Genomic DNA, 23,314 nt, shown 5'->3' on the forward strand with positions numbered 1-23,314 from the left:
CAATAACAAAAGGTTATTTATAGATCTGAAAGCGCGCGCAGCAGGCCTCGCGTGGCATGAATTAAAGGGGCACAAGCCGGGCCAGTAATCCTTTTTGATAGCTTCGTGACTAGACAAAGCCCACACTAACGAGATGCATGAATGCACTGTTATAAACGTCTCTCCAGTGACGTTCACCAATCCAGCAGCAGTTACAAGGTCTGGGTTTGAGCGATAAATACACGTAGATCATTGATTAATCCACTGAGATTTGCACAGAAATAGTTCTGTGGTTTGCGGTCGAATGTGGAGGTGGGCCAGCTAACCTTTCAACATCCAATATGCCAAGTGCAGACGCATTTTATAGTAACACTAATTGAATTCATTTTCATTCATATTTCTGCCTTTGAAAAAATAACCGGTTATTTTACGGTCACAAAGACCGAAAGATTAAGACACTAAACATGCTTTCTTTCCGTCTGGTTCGGGTAAACATGCCTGTCAAATCATGGAGGTAGAATCACAGTCAAATCATGACAAAAGGGCTAATGATTGCTTTAAACGTTCAGTCACTATCCAATCGGTCACGCGTTGATCACGCACAGACCATGTGCATTCTATCGCAACAAAACGGGAAATTCAGCACAAGAAATGATCAGAGTCGACTTTCACACTGCTTCTGATTACTTTGCTCTTTAGCAAGATTTGCAAAACACTTGCTCGGACCATAGAGCTACATATGTTGGAGTGTTGGTGAAAACTGGAAAAACCCGCAAGGTTCCCGATGTGCAGGCATATTTCTTGAACATTCTACATATATAAACTAATCCGGTTTGATGTTAAACGCCTTATCTGCGTTGGCATCGCATTCTCACGCACAATCTTCAGCTTGACGCGCGCGTCCCTTTGTAAAATCACAACACCCTATTGGCCGAAGAGGCATGTAAAACGCGCGTACCACCTGTCGACAAGCGTTGTGCCACGGCGCAGCAGCAACGGCTTCGGAATTCTGGTTGTCGAACTGCACTTTACAAGTGAACAAACCTCCTACAGATAAATATGGGCCTAAGGATTGAAACAGTAATATCGTTCCCAGCATAGTAGGCCTATTATATAAACGAAAACTTCCGAAAGTGAGAAGTTGTTCCTTTATTCCAAAAATATTTACACCTTTGCTTTTCAGAATACAGATCTGTAATGAAATACAAAACATGATTAATAAATACTTTCCTTCTATACATTAACAGAATACACACACACAAGTGAAAAATGGATAGAAATACACACCTAAGAAATACAAGAATTTATGAATACTGTCAAACGTAGGTAGTCGAAGGATGTAATTAAGAGAAAGTTGCTAGAAAATGCCCTTAAAGACCATGCGAATGACGCAGCAACACAAGTAAATTAACCAACATGGATACAATTTACAGAATCATTACGCTACCATTGACACTGCAAACACAGTGAGATTTTTTTGATAGCAAGCAAGGATAATTGTAATGATAACAAAACCTTGTGACAACTATAGTGACTACTTCCTCTTTTGTCTTCCGGTAACAAGCCCCTTTAAACTACAAGTACATAATTCGATACAGCATGTTTTAGAAACAATCTAAATGGGTACAGAATGTACACCAGAAACGCCTTGTTTTGCCGACATTGAACACCTCAAAAATGGGTTTATATTTCCAAAGCTAATATAATCAATTCTGAAACGCTTTTACAAAATGCTGATTTTTGGATTTGCAAATAGAAATTATTTCATAAGGAAAATATTGTATAAAATTTATACAAGACTTATTTGCAAGACATTATTCCATTTAAAACGTGTTTGATTTCAGATAAAAGAATTCTTGAAAAAGGCAACTTTTGTGGGTATGCCTTGATCTATTCCTGCTATTCATTTGCGCAACTTCTTCACAAAATTATGTAGTTCAGGTATATTTATAATGTTGAACAACATTGTGGAAAAATAGATAAAGTTGCGAAGGAAAAATGTCATTGATGGCCATTATTAACTTGGGACTTATGTGAGTTCTAACATTTTTGCCTAAAAATTTCAGGCATGCTGGTCAGGTTTGTACACGTGTGATCCAATGTGTCAAGTGAGGTTTGAAGAACAAAACAAAATCTGAAATCAAGGTATTGCAAGACTTACATCCTTGCTGCCTAACTTGAAATCGTTACCTTCAGCTTACCAAGAGCTTGGAATGGGGAAATTATTATGTCAATGACTCACCCTGCAAAGCAAAATAAACTGATTAAAAATCAAAATAAGTAGCATATTTCCTGTTTAAAAAGACAGCAACTTAAAAAATACCCTGTGAATGCTACATATTAATTGTAACCAGGAATAAAAACATGGAAAGCACAAAATGTTTCATAAAAGCCTCTTTTTCAAAAATATTAAGAATATGCCAAAATTTGGCAGCACATGGACAAATTTAGCAAGAACAAGGCACAAATTTCCATAAGTAAATGCTGCCGCTCAAATACAAACGATATGACATTAAGTACAAATGTTAATTTAAGAGTGGAATACGACCCATTCGTTGTATCATAATACAAATCCAGAGAATGTTGCTATTGGCAACGTTGTTAAATTGATCCTCCTCAAGGCACAAAATTCACAAATTTGGATCACAGGTGCAAAATAAACCAAGCATACTGTATGGCACACAGAAAAGGGAGAAAACTGTAGTAATCCATGTTTGTGTTTGTTATTGCTTCATGAAGAAAGGACTTTTACTGCTCAATTTGGAATGCTTCAGTGAATTTCCCACGGCAATTTGATTGCTATTGGTTTTTCAATTACTAACAAAGAACTACTTTAAGAAAGGCACAATTTAAAGGTACATTAAGCGCAGATACACACTGATAAAAGACTTTGTAAGGTCATTGTAACTCCCGTCAATAATGCACTAGGCATGAGAGTTAGTAGGTGAGCTAGGCTAACCACTTTGAAGGCCATTGCAACGTGCCTGACTGAGCCAAGTTAATCAATACATGGACACACATGTGTGAGTGTGTTAGGAGTCGTGCTGCCTCGAGCATACACTTTCTGGTTACTTCAAACATAAAAGAAGCATACACACTTCAGCAACTTCAGCTAAAGAAGTGTTTCTGCATACTTCAGGAAGTAGGAAGTGGCTCAGTTCTAAACACCTAAAATGAAACTAAAAATGTTCCATGGGATTTTTTTTCTTACTAAAGCACACACACTGTATAGTCAACTCTGGATATTAAGAACAGTGTTATAACAATCTCATTCTCAGAGTTCAATCGCTTGATTTTTTTTTTGTCCTCTGTAACAAGGTTAATCCCTATGTCCCTGCATTAAACCTTGTTATAAAAGAGTTGACAGCATAAATCTGTTGCACGGCAAACTGCAATGCATATGTTCATAAATCTGATTAAATGTATTGATATTTTAAACATTCACTAGATAACACAATTATACACGTAAGTACAACCTCAGGAGCGGATGAGGGGTGTGGAGGGTGCACCCCCCCCAAAAAAAATAAATAAATAAAAAGAGAAGAAAAAGACAAAGGGGGAAACAAAGTGGGGCACCGAGCCCCACAGATGTGGCAAAGGCATAAAAGGCAACAATTCTGCTGCCACTTACCCAACCTCCCTCCAGACGTGACACTAAACTTTTCAGTTCATACCCCCCCCGTCTGGAAAATCCTGGATCCACGGCCCCCCTTTTGAAAAATTTGGATATACCCCTGAAACTGGACCAAATTGGAAGTCCTACAATTAAGAAAACCACAAAGTGAAACACAGACACCACAACTTATCTGAGGGTCCTGGAAATAAAAACTAGGAATAAAACAGGAATATTTCACAAAACTCAGACTTTTCTTGGCAGATTATTTCTCCCTTTGATTCTGGGCCATGACTGGTAATACTTCTCCTTGCTACCTCTCCAGAAACCAACAGCTCCTGAAAGGTCAAAGGCCACCTTTCCCACATCCACTTCATCTTTATACCTAAGATGACATTATCTCCACCCTTTTTCCATGTTCAGTAAATTAGTCTCAGTTTAAAAATGAGTGACTTTGCTTCTTGTAAATTCAGAGGATTGTCGAACTCTCTGCGTTGTTAACAGGTTGTTTGGTATTACTTTGCCAAACACTTCAAATCTGAATGGAAGTATAAGGAATGTGTGTGGAGCTTACTATTCAGATCATGTTGTCAGAGTTGATTCAAATACACTGAGTCTGAGTGAGAAGTTGGCTCCTTACAAAACCCGAGGCATGGCCTCATCTTATTCCTCAGTTGCTAGGTTACCATGTCTTCTCATATTAACCTTTCATCTGTCTCCAGATCAAAGGTTGCCATGGGCATTCCTCCAGCTAATTCCTCCTTTGCTGGGTTATATTTGCCTTTCATCTTGCGTGATTGCTTGAGGTACCACCAAATGTAGACGGCGGCGCAGGCCAACAGGATGGCTAAGATGACTAAAGGTATGATGACTTGGATAGGCTCAATCTGCCTCCCTACTGTAACTTCACAGAAATCTCCTGTAGGAAGGAAACGAAATTGGTTAGAGTAACTCACACTATTCCACAAAATACACAGTCATGTAAAAGATTACCATACATACACAAGTCCCAGCAAGGAATGGATTAAACAAACACAAAGTAAGAATAAAAATGTCATTCTTAAGGACTTGGAACCTTAATGTAGATGTCTGCTTGTGTTTCACATCTTAACTCTTAAATTTATTCTGTCTTTACACAGCCCATTTGTTTGAGACTTTGTGTGTGCATGTAACTGTTGAAAGGAGCCGCATCTTACCCAAATATTCCTTGCTGCATATACAGGTGTAACTGCCAATTGAGTCCTGGCATGTTCCACCATTCAGACAACGATGAGAACCAGTTACACATTCATCAATATTCTCACTGCAAATGGCTCCCTGGTACCCCGTATTGGTGCAATTACAAGTGAAGCCGTTGACCTTGTCCGTGCAAGTGCCGTCGTTTTGGCATGGATTACTTGCGCATTCATTAATATCTGTCTCACAGAGTGTGCCATTAAATCCATCGTTACAGCGACATTCAAAGAATGGCCGGTTGTTGATACAGCGAGCACCATTCATGCAAGGGTTATTGATTAAACATTCATCGATATCCTCTGTGCAGAACTGTCCAGTGAAGCCGGTACCCGTGCAGTTACACTGGTGAGAACTGGGCACATTGATGCATTTACCATTGTTGTAACAAGCGTTGGGATTAGTAACACATTCATCAATGTCTTGATCGCATAGTAATCCTTCATATCCAGTGTTGGTACAGTTACATTCAAATGCTATTGAACGCAAGGTGCAGGATGAATCTCGTTGACAAGCTTGTCGTTGGCAGGCCTCGTCTTGTCCACAATTAATAGCTTCCTGGGGGAGAACTGGGCAGTCACATGGTCCAATGTAGTCACATGACCCACCCTGCAGGCATGGGTTGCTATGACAAGCATTGATTTCATCGGAGCAATACTCGCCTCCAAAACCCAAGGTACAGAGACACTGTATCCCGAGGCCAGGGCCAATGTCGACACACTGTGCCCTATTTTGGCATAATGACTGTTGGCAAGTTCTCGTGTCTAGCTCGCAATTGGTACCATTGTAAGGTTGAACGCAAACACACGTGTAGGCGTTGATTTGGTCAATGCACCGACCTTGATTCAAACACGGACTACTCTCACATTCATTAATATTTGTCTCACATAGTGTGCCAGTGTAGCCTGCAACACAAGTGCACTCATACCCAGGGAAGTTGACGTCTCCCACTAAATATTGGTTACACTGTCCACCATTCATACAGGGATTAGAATCACACTCGTTTGCATTAGTCTCACACAATGAACCTATGAAACCAGCAGCACAGGTGCAAGTGAAGTTAACCTCGGGCATAGATGTGTCATGGAAGCATGTCGCACCATTTAAACATTGATTCACTTCACATTGATCAATTGGTGTTTCACAATTCACACCTTCGTAATGTTGAGTACACGTGCATGTGTAGTCACTCATACTCCGGGCGCACATCCCACCATGTTGACAGGGATTTTGAAGACAGCCATCAACAAACTGACACAAGTTACCATAAAACCCGCTCAAACAATTACAAGTATAATTTGTCCCATTCCGTACGCATGCGGCTCCATTCAAACAATCATGTCTGAAGCACGGATTGTAAATTTCACAATTCGTTCCTTCGTAGAAATCTGGGCATGCACACGTGTAAACGAGATTGTCAGCAGTCTGCGTACAGGTAGCTCCATTTTGACAGGGATTCTGGGTGCATAATCTGTTATCCTGAGTACAATTCTTGCCTTCAAATCCTGGCACACATGTACAGGTGTAATCTAATGGGAACACAGGTTGACAAGAGAGGGCATTCTGTACATTGCAAGGCTGGGTGTCACAGACATTGATTTCAATGTCACAGAGGTCACCAGTCAGTCCAGCCGGGCAGAGACATGTGTAGGTCATGTGACCATCTTGACAGGTGGCATTATTCATACAACGGTTGCCTGAAAACAATATGACAGAGGGAAAAATTGTTATTAAAAAAGAAAAATCTTCAACAATGGCACAATTCCTAACTATAGCATGAAATCTAAATCACAGTGGTTATTCTCTAAAAGCAAAAACAATGGAAATATGAGATTGAAAACAATATAAAAACAACAAGGTCGACAGAAAACTTAAACCTTTCATGGAAATTTAAAGGTCGACATCTACAGTGGAATGGCGCTATACCAAACACCGCTATACCGAACACTCGGCTGTACCAAACATCGACCTTGGCTCCCAATATTTTGTGCACAAAACCTACCGAACATTATGCAATTGCAAATCAACCGAGATAGGCCACAGCATATATCAGAGATCGATCTTGAGCGGTAGCTTCACGACTTTTAGGATAAATTAAATATCAATTTTGTAACTCAAGATTTCATGCAAAAACAAAAATAATTAACAGATACATTTCTAGAAACCTCAAACTAGAATGCAACGGCAAAACATCACGAAAACAGCGAGTCATAGTATCACAAGAGGGTGCACTTCAGTTAGACAAGAGAGGGTGCTATTCAACATGGCAACAAAACATTCGGCAGTTAATTTCGCTATACCGAATGACCGCTGTACCGAACATTTAGCGTGGACCCTGTCATGTTGGTTATAGCGGCGTTCCACAGTATCAAAATAGGACAAAGAATAAAGTTACTCAACTATTGTCTTCATTCAAATGTAATCTCACCTATACAATCGTCTATACTCTGATTACACTGCACTCCCTCCCAACCCTCAAGGCAAATGCAATCAAAGGCATTCCAAATATCCACACAGAATGAGTTGACAGGACAGGGGTTAGGATTGCAGACATCCACACTTGTGCAACCATAGGTGATCTGTCCCCTAGGGCTGCTGATAGCAATGCCAGGTTGTGGAGAGTTGGTGGATAGGTAGTGGATGCGTTGATTGTTGAAGTAGAGATTGCGGACACAGCCTTGAAGGGTTTGAGCTGCTGCAGAGCCTGGAAAGAAAAAAAGAAAAAAATTCAGTTTTTGTGATTCCAAGGTAGTGTGTTTGATAATGTTGAGAGTGGAATACTAGTGGAAATGTAGTGGATGCGCTGAATATTTTAGTGGAGACTGTGGACAAAGTCTGGAATGGTTTGGACTGCTGCAAAACCTAGTTAGAAATAGGCAGAAATAAAAGAGTTTGGTCATAGAAAGTTGTTATTATGTATGATAATGTTAAGCATAAAATGACAGGGAAATATTTGCAGACTTTGTGGATTGGCTTATTCTAAAGTAGAGATATGGAACACAGCTGTAACGGCTTTTGCTGTTTTATAAATGACATCAGTACATTTTTTCCAATATTGAAGTTCCACTACGTTTCTTACCACTGCCTGTGTCCACTGGGCCGCCTACCCATATCTCCACTGTGGCACTTCTGTCCACACTGTGCATAGGAAAGTCACCTGTTAACACAAACTGCTGCCCTCTGTAGTTGACCATGATGTTACCACGGTGGCGTGTCCATGACAACTGTTGCCACTCGGCATCAGATGCATTGGTAGTGATTGCCAGCACACTTTCAGCTGAATCACAGAAGAGACAGACTTTTCATATTAAATCAGTTGATTTGAAATGTGAACAGAACAACTTTATGTTGGGTTTCCAGCTGGCATGTACACTCAACATGGAGCATTTCTCATGGATATAGGTTAGCGAGATCTTCTCTCACGATAGGATTGGTATCAAAGTTGTTGAGGGCGCTACACGGACAAATCAAGGACCCTAAAGCAGAGTAAAGCAACCCTTGACATTCTCATTTCTTGTGTGCTATATGGAGTTTTCTCACTACTCACCGATTCCAAACTTTGTTTCCAATTGCAGAGCTCCTGATGTCTGATCTAGACCGAGTAACATATGATCCACTCTGGTGTTGGTCTTACTAAACAGTCTAACCAGCATAATCACACTGTTCATATCACGAGTACGGAAACTGATACCAAACTGATCCCCGAAGCTGACGAGCTGAGTATCGACAATCAGACGAAGACTGCTATCCATGCCATTAAACGTTGAGGCACTCACTACATTGAAGATTAAAATGGTTCAAAACTCTTGTCAAATACTTGATGATAAGTCCGAATGCTTTGAAAGTGTGCAATCATTTTATTGGAAATTTCTTTCAAGAAAACTTGAAATCATTTGGGAATATGTAATGCAAGTGATATCAGAACACTTTATGATGGTATTCATTCAGGGAAACAATTAATTCTGTGAATAATGAGAAGCAATTTGGCATTAGAATCTCAAATATTCCTTACCTTCTTCACAAGTTGTCCCAAAGTAGTCGGCAGTGCATTGACATTCGAACCCATTCCATCCTGGTATACACACTCCATCATTGTAACAAGGCTGAGGAAAACACGTCTCTTCACGAGGGCAACCTGGATCAGCGACCTGTGGGTCAAGAGTCAACTCATAGGCTGAAGACCTCTGGAGTTCAATGTTGACATCGTTGATGTAGACATCTCGAATGCAACCTGTAAAACTGTAGACAACAGAGACACAAAATTAAAATTGCTGAATATCCATAAAGAAATCAACCACTGCAGCGAAGTATGTGTCTACAGCTGTCAAACTTTAAAAAACGCTAAAACTCTGGGTTTTGCTTTGTTCATTTGCATACATGCTTGCCCCTCTTTTAATGTATCCTCAAACTGGCATTTGGCCTTACTACAAAGAAACCCTATATAAGAAACAAAACTTGAGTCAAAAATCCTTCTGGTTGTTTGAATAACCTAACTAATGCGGTGCATTACCTTTGTGTAACTTGTAGTGTATCTCTGAGAGGCTGGAATGTAGGGTTTTGGTGTAGTGTACCAAACAAAATAGGCAAGTTGAGTTGAATAGAAGGAGGTGCAAGGAGAGTACCTGTGTACACCTGACCTGTTGCCTCGTTAGTCACTGAAAATTAATTGGAACATTGTTATTGAGATTAATAAGATACAAATATAAAAATATTTCCACATGCAAACTTCTAGTCAACGTTAGCTATGAATACCATTGAATAAATCAATGAGATAGGAACATCTTATCATTTTACTGTCCATTTAGATCAATTCTTTCATTAGCAAGTACCTTGAATGGTAAGTTGAAATCCATTGATGGTTAGTCGGACTTGATACCAATCACCGTCAGCTAGGTTCATGCCTGCTTCAGCTGCTGATACACCACCTAGGACTAATATCTCTACCTTGATGGCATGCCTGTCCATTAAGACCACTGATATACCTGATGGCTGAGAGGAGATGAGAGAATGTGAAATGAGGAATAAGGTCAAAGAAGTTAGAAATCATTTCATAAGGAGCCATAAAGACCAATTACCAGTAATATGGTAGTTTCTTTAACTTCCATTTCTGAGACCCATGTTCGAATCCAGCTAATGCCAAAACAAAGATTGGATTGTCAGTGTCTACCCAATTCCCGGGGAAATTTGTCCACCATGTTATATTTGAAACGATTAATATTCCTGGCAATAGGAGATGAAAAAACCCTCATTACCATGTACATGATGAGACCAGGTTGTGCATTAGCAGCACTGAAAGCAAACTGAATGCTGGTGATCGGATCATCCGGAACGACTCCTGAAGCAAAATGGAGGAACTTCTGAGGGGTGAAGCTTGCCAAGGTCTGTATGTTGCATTGGCGACCTCTGAACCCGACCCGACACTCGCAGGTGTAGTTGGACCAGAGGTCAACACAGAGAGCACTATTCATGCAGGGATTGGGAAGGCAGTGATTAGAGTAGGGACAGCCAGGGGCGAGGGGCGGAACAGCTTGGCTTGTGGGGGCGGACAGGCTTACAAGTGCATTGTTGATGTTCAAATTCTGTGTGAGAAACAAAGTAGGACAAATTTAGGAACTTAAAAAGGAATTCTAATTTAACTGTTACACTTTCAGTTCCAAATGTTAAGAATATTTTAGAAGATGTTTACACTTTATAACAGAGCATCATTTACTTATGAATATTCGTGGTGAGACTAACCTCTAGGCAACCAATGAAATTTTCTGTTGTCTTCAACTTTGACACCATGTAAGGTGTGACATCAGGCCCAACACCACCGATGTAAAGCGGTCCATTTAATTCAAGCTCCCCACCTGCAGCAGAGGGTTCAAGACTTGCCACACAATCTGACCCACACTGCCCATCATCAACAGCAATTCCAGCAATCAGGTTGACAATGCTGACTGAGACTTTGTGCATACGACCATCATTGAGTCCACTGCCCAACATCGCTGACAGCGTCTCCGAGCCAACATTGATGGAGACATAGAGGGTGCCCTTGTATAGCTCAATTGCAAGATGGTCAATACGTCCAGTGGTTTGGATCTGTTGACAGCAACAAGATTATGCCTTCAGCATCACAGGCAATTATAAGCCGTTATTTACTGTGGTGTAGCTAACCAGGTTCATTTATAGGTGGGGAAAATTACTAACCTCAACTGTGCATGCACGCTGCCAATACATTGCTATTATTCAAATCTAACTTGCAAAGAAAAAAAATTAAACTTACCCCTTGATTGTAGATAAGAATTCCATTTAGAATGGTTGTCACAAACTCCAATGATACAAGCATCTGAGTGATAGCCCGTCTCTTCCTACCTTGACCCCCTATGCCTGCAGTGTAAGCGGCCAAGGGTGACAACTGCAATGCACCATTACCTGCAAAACTGGCTTGTTCCACTGTGCCACAGGTAAGGCCAGAGGTTCCTGGAACAAATGCAGTAGAGCACTGATGCTTAATTTTAAGTTTTCCCATCACCATTGTGATGGGGAGGCATGTGGCCTGGTGTTTAGAGTTTGTAGCTTCTGATCATAGGGTCAGGAGTTCGAATCCAGCTGGTGGCATGTTGTGATCCTGGGCAAGTCACTTTACCCCTATGTGCCTCTCTCCACCCAGAAGTAAATGGGTACCTGTCAGGGCAGACACAGTTATTTAGCCCTTTGCGCCAAAATGGCAGCACTGGGCTAGTATACTCCCCGGGAAGATGAGATGGTTTCAGGAATGTTCAGATGATGTGTGAGCCCAATGTACAGGGATAATGATAATACAGCGCCTCGGAATAGTTTGTTAGATAGAGGGCGCTTTACATGTGCTTGTTGTTATTGTTGTTGTTATGTAGCAATGAATAATATTTATCAATATACATGTGGCAGTATTCTCTTTCCTAACTCCATTTCAAACAAAACTAAGCCATGAATCTAGAATTCTCACCTTGGGGGCAAACACACCGGTAGGTATCAAGGGTTGGTTCAGTACACTCAGCTCCATTCTGACAAGGATTAGATGCGCACTCCTGGATATCAATGTCACAGTTATAACCTACAAAGACAAATAAAATCAGGTTTGCTTGAAGAAGTTCTCTTTAATGGATAGAGGTAAAAGGTAAAAAGGAAATCTGAATTGGAAAACAAAAACCTTCAGATGTTTTCAATTGTTTGGGATCCTTACCTTCATATCCAGCACTGCAGGAGCAATTGTAGAAATCAATGAAGTCAAAGCATTCTCCATTAATGCATGGATTGGAAGCACATTCATTAATGTCAAACTCACAAGCAATGCCTGAAAAATGGAAGGAAAAATGAGAGCAAAAAAAACCCAAAAAACAAAAACGAAACCAAAACGTAATTTGCTGAGAAACAGCAAAGTTTGTGAGGAATGAGTCTACCTTGTTTTCCTGCTGAGGTATGAGATCTTGAGGAAAAAGTTTGCATCATGCTGAAAAGCATTCATGAATTATTCTGTCAACCAAAGACTGTAATATGTAAGGGGTTAAATCTTTGAATGTTGCATTACTGATCGGCCATGTCAGTCCACAGTGCTTAATATTACCTGATATGATTGTGTCTTTGACAGAAACTGACAACATTACCTGTGTATCCTGCTGGACAGAAGCACTCATAGGCATTGATGAGATTGGTGCAATTTCCACCATTCAAACAAGGACTGGAGGTACATTCGTCTATTTCAGTCTCACAGTGTGTTCCTGGAGAATTATAAATATTTATTAGCAACCATGAATATTCACTCTGACTCCATCATACATAAAAATATTAATAACAATGAGATTGACACTGTGAAAATATAAAAACCAGGGCAAATGAAACTATTTCTTAGAAAACATTTTTCATAAAACAAAGAACTTGTTGGACATTTGTCCCAGTGATAAAGGCACTGATAATGCCAATTTCATCCAAGTTGACATCTTATTTACCTGCAAATCCTGGTGGGCAAATGCACAGATAACTGTCCACCAAATCCTGACACGTGGCATTATTCAAACACGGATTGGATCTACACTCATCCGTGTTGAACTCACAGTGCGTTCCATTATATCCTTCTGCACATGTGCAGTTATAACCGTTGACAAAGTCATTACAAGTTGCATTGTTTTGACAGGGAGTCGAGATGCATTCGTTGACTTCAGACTCACAATGGTTACCTAGGTAAAGAATATTAAACTTGTATTGTATTAACTGTCCAATATTTCCTAAATGTTTAAGTATTTAATTTCTGAAATAAAACTCATTTAAGACTTACATGTTTCGTTAAGAAAACAGACACACTGAGCAAGGAATTTACAAAATATACTTTGAGAGGATAAATTCATGTGATACATTGGCTCTACATTTTCACTGAACTACGTAGATAGGCAATTGTTGCGTACAGAACTACAATGGAAGATTATTTCAGAGTAATGTGAATCCTCAAAGCTTTGGAAAACTTGCTTTTAAGGGGTTGGGGTGTTCTGGCAGAGAAATCAAGATAGGGGTAGGATTCAGAGAAAGCTAAAATTGGAATCTGCTTTCAACCTTGGTAGCCTGATGCACAAGCGCATAGATAGCCAGCCACGATATCTTGACATTGTGCACCATTCTGACATGGTGCAGAGTCACATTCATTAATCTCTGCCTCACAACGAGGGCCTTCAAAACCGATGGAACAGTTGCATAATGGGTCAGCACCAGCCTGAAAAGAAAAAAAAAATGGCTAATATGACACAATGCAAAAGCAACTCACAAGTCATCATTTATTGACAATGCACAGTGGTTTAGGATGCAGACATTTGTAAAAAAAAAAATTCATGAGTTTATGCTTTTTTTCTGTTCAGTGGTATCTAATAAAATTATTTTTGCTCTTGAAACGTTTTCATCCATGATATTTCTTGTATAATTCACTATTTTTCGTAATGATGACTTTCTTGTTCTGGGTTGGACATTTTACAGTGGGAACTTTCATGCAACATTAAAACCCCTGTTTTCTATTAGATAATCTAATATCTAGTAATAAACCTTTACGTTATTTTGTAGCCTATTTAACACTCTTTCAGATGATGTGACCTTTGATGTGAAATATCTAGTTGAAAGTGCAAAAATTCGCTGCAACTTGGAATGGTAAATTATGTCGCAGTTTTCAAATTAGCTTAATATACTCACCAATGTCTTTGATGATACATACTTAAAATCGGCCATTAACGGCCATGGCAAAAATGTTTACTTTATTCATAAATTGGTAAATTGATGTTTTAGCTACAAAGATAATCAAGCGGAAAATTGCCGCAATTCATCGTTGTGCCGAAAAAAATAATTTTGTGAGCAGTCCTCGGCCCGAATTAACGCGCGTTGACGAAGAAATAAACAGCGCCCTCTGGTGCCGACATTCGTACAACACATTGCACGGGATCGCTATCGCGCGTTCAACGTCGTCGCTACAGCTAGACAGGAACCAGCTTCGTTTTAAGAGAGCAATTGTCTCGGAAAACGACCCAAGAAGATAATTTGACTGACGTCTTTCATCGTTTATGGCCGAAATCCGACCCAGTAGTGCGCTCCTTTCGTTACACCAACAACTGTACATACTGTGACATGGATCATCATGTTCGCTCCTGCCCCAAGAAAATGACAGATTTCGGAGTCCACATCTAAGACAAACATTTTAATTCATTCCTCATCTAGATAACCTACTCTGACAGGTATCATTTTATATATTGTTTCCTGGAGAAAAGATCAGCTGGAGGAAATATCACAGCGATATTTATTTACGTGGGCCTGCTCGGTTTGAAAGAAATTAAAATAATCAACATACCTTGTTACTTTTGCTATTGGGTCATACCACAAAGTTGAGACACACTTTGTGACGGTGTTCCTTGTTACATCCGCAACCTTAAACATATTTTTCCAGCATGTGGATTCGAAATTGACATTGATATAAATTTTGCAAGGTTCTTGCAGGTTGTGCTTTATCCTTGCAGAGTAATATGAGTTAACTCTGTGATAATGTAAAAATAACAGGCTGTAAGGGTTGTTTATGTAACAAGGGACACTGTCACAAAGCGTGTCTCAACTTCGTGGAATGACCCTATTATTTCATTTAGAGACCACTCAGCGAAACAGAGAACAAGATACAGCAATAAACTTACACTTCTGTAAGAACAGCTCAGAGAACACAAAAGTATGTTTTGTTCTTGTTTTGCCACGATTTTTCCTTATTTTGTGATGAAACACATTTTGCCACTTTTGATATCAAATAACGTGACTATCCGTTTGTAATGCGTGAAACATCCACGAAGCAAATTGTGGCGCGCGAGAGACATTTCTTCACAAAACCTTGTCAACAGAGGGCGCTGTCGTTTACTCACGACGGACGATTTTGGCGAGCTTTTTCCATATCGCGTCTCGGAAACACCTTCCTTCGTCTAACTTGAGTACCCGGCAGACTCTAAATAACTTCCAAATACCTTTGTAATTGTTATTATAAATGTATGTCGAAGTATTTCGACTGTATTCTCTGATGTCCGGGTCAGGTACGATTTTAAACCACTGTGCAATGTGTGATAAAAGAATTGCTCAGACAGACTGGGTGATATAATGTTACTGGCATTGTCAATCAAGGCTGTGACAGGGTTCAAACCTCAACACGACTGATACAGGTTTCTTATCTCTGCTGTATAAGAATAAATCAAATTATCTGTCTAAGAATTCACAATTCTTCCTTGCTTGTCACCAAAAGATCCAATCGGGCTTCTATAACAGACAAGGTTGAGAGCATGTCAATGGCCTAAGACTGATGTAACACATCAGAGAATTACCACATGATGCTGAATACATCAAATCACTGCTATGGAAAGAGACATTTAAGCTGTGACCAAAGTACTTGGCCATGGCCAAATATAACACATTCATTTGGAAGAGGCTGAATTGACTTCTCATTTAAGCATGTGTTGCTGTTAGCCACAGCCATGTCTTTTCAAACAAAGCCACAGTCATGATTTCACCAACCTGTTCGATACAGACTCCTCCATTCCTACATGGTGGTGGCATGGCTTGACATTCCAACACATCAATCTCACAGAGATTCCCGATCCAATAAGGCTCAAGACAAAAGCACTGGAATGAGCCTGGTGGACTGTTGACACACAGAGCGCCATTCAAGCAGGGATTACTCAGACACTCATTGATATCTTGTTGGCATTGGGTACCTGACCATCCATCCGGACAATGGCAAACAAAACCTGTAGAGAAGTATGTTTGAAATGTCAATGTTTGGAATGAAGTACAACAATCTTGAAGCTCTTCTTGGAGACTGAAGTCTAAGATGGAGACAAGACAAGCATGCAACTTGGACTTTGACAAAAAAGCAAGGAACTTCCAATCTTTACAAGACTTTGTACAATGTTCTTCAATTTTCAAAGGCATAAATGTGAAGCGAAAAAAGAGGAAATTAGTTGATTCAAGGAAAAGTTGCATGCCTGACAATACCAAACAAACCACTGAGTTGAAGAGAAAGAGAAACGTTTGTATTTTGTTCTTGTCCAGTTGGTTTGAGGTGCTTACCTTGGTTTGTATTTTCACATGTTCCTTGATTCATACATGGCCCAGACAAACAACCTTCCTTGAAGATTTCACAGAAACTTCCAATATACTCATCGGTACAGACACAGGTGAATCCATTGGTTCCATCAGTGAATTCAACACAAGTGCCATTGTTAAGACAAGGACTGGAACGACAGTCATAGATATCACCCTCGCATTGTGCACCTGAGGGAGAGGTCAAGGGTCAAAAATCAGGTTTGATGTCTGCGCGGCTGTCTGTACTAGTTACATGTACCTGCTGGTCATGTGACTAACATCGCAGGAAGTCAAGTGACTAAATGGATCATTTCCAAGATTAAGACCAAAAATACCAATTTTCTAAACCTCAAAGAGCCAGGTTTTTCAAAAATGGTAGTTTTCTAGAGCAGAGCAGTGGCATGAAACTAATTGGGATGGTGAACATTTCTCTCTGAAACATTAAACCAACTCTATCAGTGCTATAGATTTAAACCCACATGAAGGACAGTGACCCAAATGAAAGGACAACGATGTTGGCTTTGCTGCTGTCGAGATACACCTGTTTTTCTCCTTGGCATTTCCCCACTAATACCCAGACTAGCAGCCTATCAGGTCAATGGCTTAGTTTCAGTCGATGCTTTGTCATGTGGGTTTCCTCAGAATCATTTCTTGCAGGATTTCCTGACACGGTTAAATCTGATACTTCCTCCCTCCTCTTACACCGACATCTTTCCACTTTCCAGTGGTCAGGATGACGAAATGAAAAGAAGGGCAAAGGAAAAGAGGAAGAGAGATCACAGATGTTTCAAATGAATTCTGAAATATCCCAACAGGGTAACCTCAGACGCTGTTTCCCAATACATACAGTTGAAGATACATTTTTGGTCTTGTGGTCAATGTTACAAGCATGCAAGTTTGGGACAGGAAATTAGATAATAAGCTTCACGGATGACAAACCGAACCAAAAACAATAAAATATTGGATATGTTTACCAGTGAATCCCTCAGCACAGAGGCATGTGAATAGCAGCGTAGCACTTGGTACCCTGCTGCATGTCCCACCGTGGAAGCAAGGTTGAGGATCACATACGTCAATGTCTATCTCACAGTTGATTCCCTGGTACCCTGAGCCACAGAGGCAGCTATACTGGAAGTCACCGTCAACGCACACACCACCATTCATGCAAGGTGCACTCAAGCAACTGTCGATGGGTACACTGCAGTTAGGACCTTCCATGCCAGTTGGGCACTCGCACCTTTAACATTCACGTAAAAAATCATTTTAGAAAACATTAAAAAATAGAAAAAAAAATTATTTAAAATGTCATTATTGATAGCGTTCACAACCTGTGTATGGACAATGACGTGTTTATAGAAGAATGCTGTTTTTCCCCCTTTCCCAATGTGTAAACATTTCTCACACTTTTCCATGTTTTTTAGCCTCTATTCAGACGTAATCCCTCTGGTTCGGCAGCTGCAAAACCTTGTAAAAAGAATCTTTGTATGAATTTTTAAGTAATACAGTTAAGCTACCAACATGACTAAACTTAAATACACTCAAAGCGCTTTTTAATAAAAATAAACAAACAAACAAACAAACACTACCTCTACAGCTACTCAATTACATGGAAGACTTAAAAAGTGCCTACTGCTCACTGTCTTACCTGAATCCATTGACTAGATCCAAGCAGACTTGATAAGCTTGACATGGTGTGTGTAGCTCACATTCATTAATGTCATTCTGACAATTGGTTCCACTATAGCCAGGTTGACAGGTGCATTCGTATCTGCCAACTTCTGGTTGTTGACAGTAACCATTGTTACCACATGGGAAACTAGCACACTCATTAATGTCGATCTCGCAATTTATTCCGTCAAACCCTGCAGGAGTTTAAAATAGTTATGTAAATTGAATCATAAATTTTGGTCGCTCAGATTCAAATTGAGATGGGTGACATATAAAGATCTTCAGCATATACCTGGTAGGCATGTGCAGACATATCCATTGACAAAGTCTCCACACAGCCCATTATTTTGACATGGATTTGAACCGCATTCCAAGACCTCAAACTGGCATGAATCACCGTGGTAACCAGGGGTGCAGTAACACCTATGACCACCTGGAAAAGAGAAATGGTGATATGGTTAGTGGAAGGTCATTTGGCTTCCACCATCATGACCTGGGTCTGACAACCACTCAGAATAAAGTCATCAACTCACCACGTAGGATACACTTGAAATTTCTCACCAAGAGCTTCACTAGTTCTTCACTAAATCTTCACCTTTTTTGACCAGTGTTCGAATCCCACTTAGGCTGATAGATATGATGTGGTTTGTATTGCTAATGCTAATCCTGTGTTAAGGTGGCTAAGCTTTGAATCCCATTCATGAACATCATAGTTTAATTCTGGAGTAGTATCTCACCTGTAGGATTTTCCACACAAACGGAGTTAACACCACAAGGGTTGAAATTACACTCTCTGATAATAGCTTCACAGTGAACTCCCAGGAACCCCTCAGGACATTGACAGGTGTAGCCATTGGCTAAATCCTGACAGGTGCCTCCAAAGAAACATGGCTGGCTTTGACACTCGTTAATGTTCTGCTCACAGGTTTTGCCTGAAAAACCTGCAAAGAGAGATGAAAGAATGAGGAGTAATCGCTTACATCACACGTGCCTGAAATAAAAAAAGAGCCTTACAAGGCGTGAGGTATGAGGTAAAACTACATCATAGCAATATGACTTCAACAATAGACTTGATCTCGCCATCTCTTTTGGTAGACTGTACAACCCTGATGAAACACTGCATGATCACAGTAACTACCTTAATGAATTTTCTTAAAAAGTCTTCTCCAACTGAACATGGATATGTGATGTCATTTCACAAGACCCACAGGTACATTTCCTAATCAACAAACCAGTTAATTCACAATTAACTAACCCAATTAACCCCCATCTCTGAGTATTTTTCTGGGCACCTGAATCCTCCAAAATTCACCAGTGACCAATAACTAATGGTACATATCCATCCTGTTTGCTTCAAGTAATTAAAAAAGAGCTTCCAGTCAAATATAATGCACAAGATGAACCATAACTTCCTTAATCCTCCAAAATCCTCCCAAATCCTTCAAAACCTCTCAGAGGACTTCAAAGGATCTGGACAGATTAGGGGATTAGTCAATGATATTCATCAATAGACACAAGAAACGCCTCATACTGACCAGGGAAACATCGGCAGTTGAAGTCTCCATACGTGTTCTCACACACCTGTGTCTGCGTGGGATGACACAGACTTGGCTGAAGCAAGCACTCATTGACGTCAAGCTCACAAACCTGACCTTGGAAGTTACTGGGACACTCACATCGGAAACCATTGACCAAGTCGATACACTGTCCACCGTGTTGACATGGTAATGACAGGCAATCATCAATGTTGATGTCACAGATATTGCCAGTCCATCCCGCAGTGCAAGCACAGGTGTAAGTGTTACGGCCATCGATACACAGAGCATTGTTTTGACAGTTGTTATTGGGGAGACAATCGTTGACTTCACTCTGACAGCGGACTCCTTCGTATCCTACTGCACATGTGCAGTCAAAGCCGTTGAATCTGTCTTGGCACACTCCTCCGTTGAAGCAAGGTTGTGACTGGCATTCATTAATCTCTAATTCACAACGTTGCCCCCCGTAGCCAGTGACACATAAACAGCGGAAGGCATTCACGAGGTTCAAGCAGGTTCCGCCGTTCACACATGGTGATGATGCGCACTCATTAATGTCTACATCACACAGCAAACCGGTATACCCGTCCCTACAAAGACACTGATAACTATTAACTCCATCCACACAAGCAGCCCCATTGACACACGGTTGGCTTTGACAATCATCTATATTCACTTCACATCTGACACCTGTGAAGCCAGTCAGACATGCGCAGGCAAACCTGCCCAAGAGATCTGTACACTGACCTCCGTTAATGCACGGATTACTCAGACATTCATTGACCTGTGTCATGCATCGTGACCCTTCCCAGGCAGCAGAACATACACAGATGAAGGAATTGTTTCCATCTACACACTGTCCTCCGTTCAAACATGGTGATGAGGCACACTCATTTATGTTGATTTCACAACGAATGCCTTCAAATCTGAAAGGTCAAAGGTCGGGAGAATTACAAGGATAAGAAGTTTCCTAACACCTGCAATGTGACCAGTTACTTACTTGAATTACCAATAAAAATAAACCTGATAAATATGTCAGAAAAAACAAAATTTTCCTTATATTGAAATTACTTTTGAAGCATCTATTGACAGGTTTGAATATTTCAAACCAGCAGTTACTTGAAGCTTCAATCTAAACTGAAGGTAAAGACAGTGATGCTCTTCAATTATCTAAAATAAAGGAGTAAAAATAATTTGCCATAAAAATTAACACTGTTGAAAAGAAACTAACACACGATTGAAAAATGAAATACTGATAATACATAATAGGGGTTTAACTGTAAAAGATTTTAAGTAATTTAAAATTTTATAAGTAATTTAAACCCTAAAAAGAAAACAAACAGGCCAATCACAAATCTAATTTGTCCAACTTACCCTGCAGCACAACGGCATGTGTAACTATTCCTCCCATTCACACATAATCCTTGATTCATACATGGGTTTGATAAACACTCATCAATGTCTTGATCACAATTCTGCCCAGTCCATCCCGAAGGACAAAAACAGGTGTACTGGTTGATACCGTGGGTGCAGCTAGCACCGTTCTGGCAGAAGCCTAAGGCACATTCATCAATGTCCTGCAAACAATGAACACCTTCCCATCCAGGGGCACATGAGCAGGTGTAACTGTTAACGGCATCGTTGCAGGTGCCACCGTTAGCGCAAGGTGCAGAGACACATTCATCAATGTTCATTCCACACAAGGGACCTGAATGGGGTGACAATACCAAGGAATGGCCAGATCAGATTTGCTATCTGTTTATGAAAAATGTTTCTTTCCTGCATTTCCTGTTCATACCTTTCATTCCTCTGATCCATTGCTAATTAATCATATACATGCATCTTTAACTTCAAAAATGAATTACAATGAAAAGTTCTATTTCAGTACTATGTCATTATTTATTAATGGATAACATATAATTGTATTAATTACAATAAATAACTTTAAGAATCCTACAAAACCAATTTGATTTACAAGTTGAGGTTTAACTTTTCAACTCCAAATGTTGATATATGATTCCACTTGTTTTTAATTTACTGACACAGTGACTTACAAGTAGTTCCTATTTCAATTTATGCTAAAACTGACAGAGTAATAGGTCCAAGACAGGCTAACAGAGCTATGGCTGAGTCTATTGTCTGCCCACCTCTGTGCATCTCCAATGGAGTAAAGTCATAGACCTAGCTCTACACAACAAATTCGGATGCAGCCATAGCAACAGATGATACAAGCTTACCTTGCCAGCCTGGCGTACAGAGACAGTCATAATGATTGACAGCATCTCTACAAGTAGCGTTGTTGAGGCAGGGACCAGACTCGCATTCATCAATGTCAATCTCACAGTTAGCACCAGTGTAGCCTAGAGACCAAAAACCAACAAATAAACAGAAAAGTTATCAGTTATCCCTCTGTATCCAAGAAAATGAGACTTAAATTTGATAATTTGCTTCACCCAAACTGAGAGTTTGAACCAAACCGCATTAAAGGAATTTTTTCAAGTTGACATTAACAAGTTTGGCTATTAGAAAGCTGAGTATTTTATGGTTAAGTCAAAGTTATGAATACTACATTTTGTGTAGGGCATAATAGCAAAGTGTAGAAACTGGAAATCCCTCATGAATATCAACAATCTACGTGTATGTACTGTAAAAATTCTCTGCAAACTGAACTGTAATTTTATAAATGCATATGTAGTTAAAATTCCTTGATGAAAAAATGGTCATGGAAGTACATGAATCTGATTGTGACCAGAAAGTTGCACAGATTTGCTTCTGAGGATACATGTAGTCCACACAATCGAGCAGGGACTGATTGACCAAATGATGTACCAAGTGAGATTGGACAGATAATACAAATGCAGGTGCGCCATTGTTGGTTTATAACTTAAGCCTATACACCAGTACAAACCTGGTTGACAGATGCACTCGTATGCAGCTACCATGTCCCGACATTCAACTGCATTGATACAAGGGTTACTCTGGCATTCGTTAATTTCTGTGTCACACAAAGTTCCCTCGTAGCCGTCTGCACATGTGCAGTTGAACCCTCCGAGGAAATCGATACACTGAGCACCATTCTGGCACTGGTTTGGGATGCAGTTGTTGGGTATTGAACAATTCTTGCCTGAAAGAATGATTTTGAAAATCTTATTTCAGTTACAACACCTCAGACATTTTTGGAAAGCAACCTTACTTGAAACTTTCAAAACCAAAGTCATAACTTTGTCACATATCAAGTCAATACGGCTGTTTATAAGGGAGAACACTGGATGGAGAGGAATTGCATGTTAAGGCTCCTGTAAATTATCTCCAGACTCGACTGAAAAATGTGACTGACTGGACTGTATTAAACCGTGTCTTGTAGTAAAATACTGGCAGACATTGACCGGTAAAGTCATGGTACCACGCAGATTAAAGCTTATGACCGGACGAAACCAAGACAAAAACGTGGTGAGAGAAATCTTATGCAAAGAAGGGGAAATGGGTTTTGCACTAAATTTCCATTCAAATCAAAGAAGGGAAAGTTTTAAATCTTGTCCAGATAACGAATTCAACCTCTACAAATTGTCCAAATCTACTGGAAATCAACTTGGTGACTAACATTTCATATGTACATGTACATTGGTCATTCCATGAGGATGGGGCACAATTTGTGACGGTGTCCATTGTTACATGGGTTCCATAA

At 40.0% G+C, this 23,314-nt stretch overlaps 1 protein-coding gene across 4 annotated transcripts in view; it reads right to left on the reverse strand.

Annotated features, from left to right (window-relative positions):
* Positions 1–1,104: 1,104 nt before the first annotated feature.
* LOC110976295 (uncharacterized) overlaps positions 1,105–23,314 on the reverse strand; it is an 83,336-nt gene continuing 61,126 nt past the window's right edge. For all 4 annotated transcript variants that reach the window (XM_087143565.1, XM_022229432.2, XM_022229433.2 and 1 more), the window contains exons 10-35: positions 22,538–22,753; positions 21,867–21,989; positions 21,004–21,337; positions 19,630–20,555; positions 18,832–19,035; positions 18,387–18,527; positions 18,072–18,288; positions 17,401–17,663; positions 16,412–16,615; positions 15,857–16,089; positions 13,391–13,547; positions 12,793–13,020; positions 12,451–12,564; positions 12,030–12,140; positions 11,793–11,900; positions 11,091–11,287; positions 10,562–10,906; positions 10,078–10,404; positions 9,655–9,814; positions 9,336–9,480; positions 8,838–9,064; positions 8,373–8,600; positions 7,905–8,102; positions 7,254–7,529; positions 4,789–6,522; positions 1,105–4,511 (exon numbers count right to left, since the gene is read on the reverse strand). In XM_087143565.1, coding sequence (XP_086999691.1) covers positions 4,288–4,511; positions 4,789–6,522; positions 7,254–7,529; positions 7,905–8,102; positions 8,373–8,600; positions 8,838–9,064; positions 9,336–9,480; positions 9,655–9,814; positions 10,078–10,404; positions 10,562–10,906; positions 11,091–11,287; positions 11,793–11,900; positions 12,030–12,140; positions 12,451–12,564; positions 12,793–13,020; positions 13,391–13,547; positions 15,857–16,089; positions 16,412–16,615; positions 17,401–17,663; positions 18,072–18,288; positions 18,387–18,527; positions 18,832–19,035; positions 19,630–20,555; positions 21,004–21,337; positions 21,867–21,989; positions 22,538–22,753 — 7,640 coding nt within the window. In that variant the 3' untranslated portion in view covers positions 1,105–4,287. The remainder of the gene's footprint in view (positions 4,512–4,788; positions 6,523–7,253; positions 7,530–7,904; positions 8,103–8,372; positions 8,601–8,837; positions 9,065–9,335; positions 9,481–9,654; positions 9,815–10,077; positions 10,405–10,561; positions 10,907–11,090; positions 11,288–11,792; positions 11,901–12,029; positions 12,141–12,450; positions 12,565–12,792; positions 13,021–13,390; positions 13,548–15,856; positions 16,090–16,411; positions 16,616–17,400; positions 17,664–18,071; positions 18,289–18,386; positions 18,528–18,831; positions 19,036–19,629; positions 20,556–21,003; positions 21,338–21,866; positions 21,990–22,537; positions 22,754–23,314) is intronic.

This window comes from Acanthaster planci, linkage group LG11, assembly GCF_054643075.1.
Source record: "Acanthaster planci isolate LZ-2023a linkage group LG11, COTS_SCS, whole genome shotgun sequence".
In the NCBI taxonomy this organism is placed as follows: domain Eukaryota; kingdom Metazoa; phylum Echinodermata; class Asteroidea; order Valvatida; family Acanthasteridae; genus Acanthaster; species Acanthaster planci.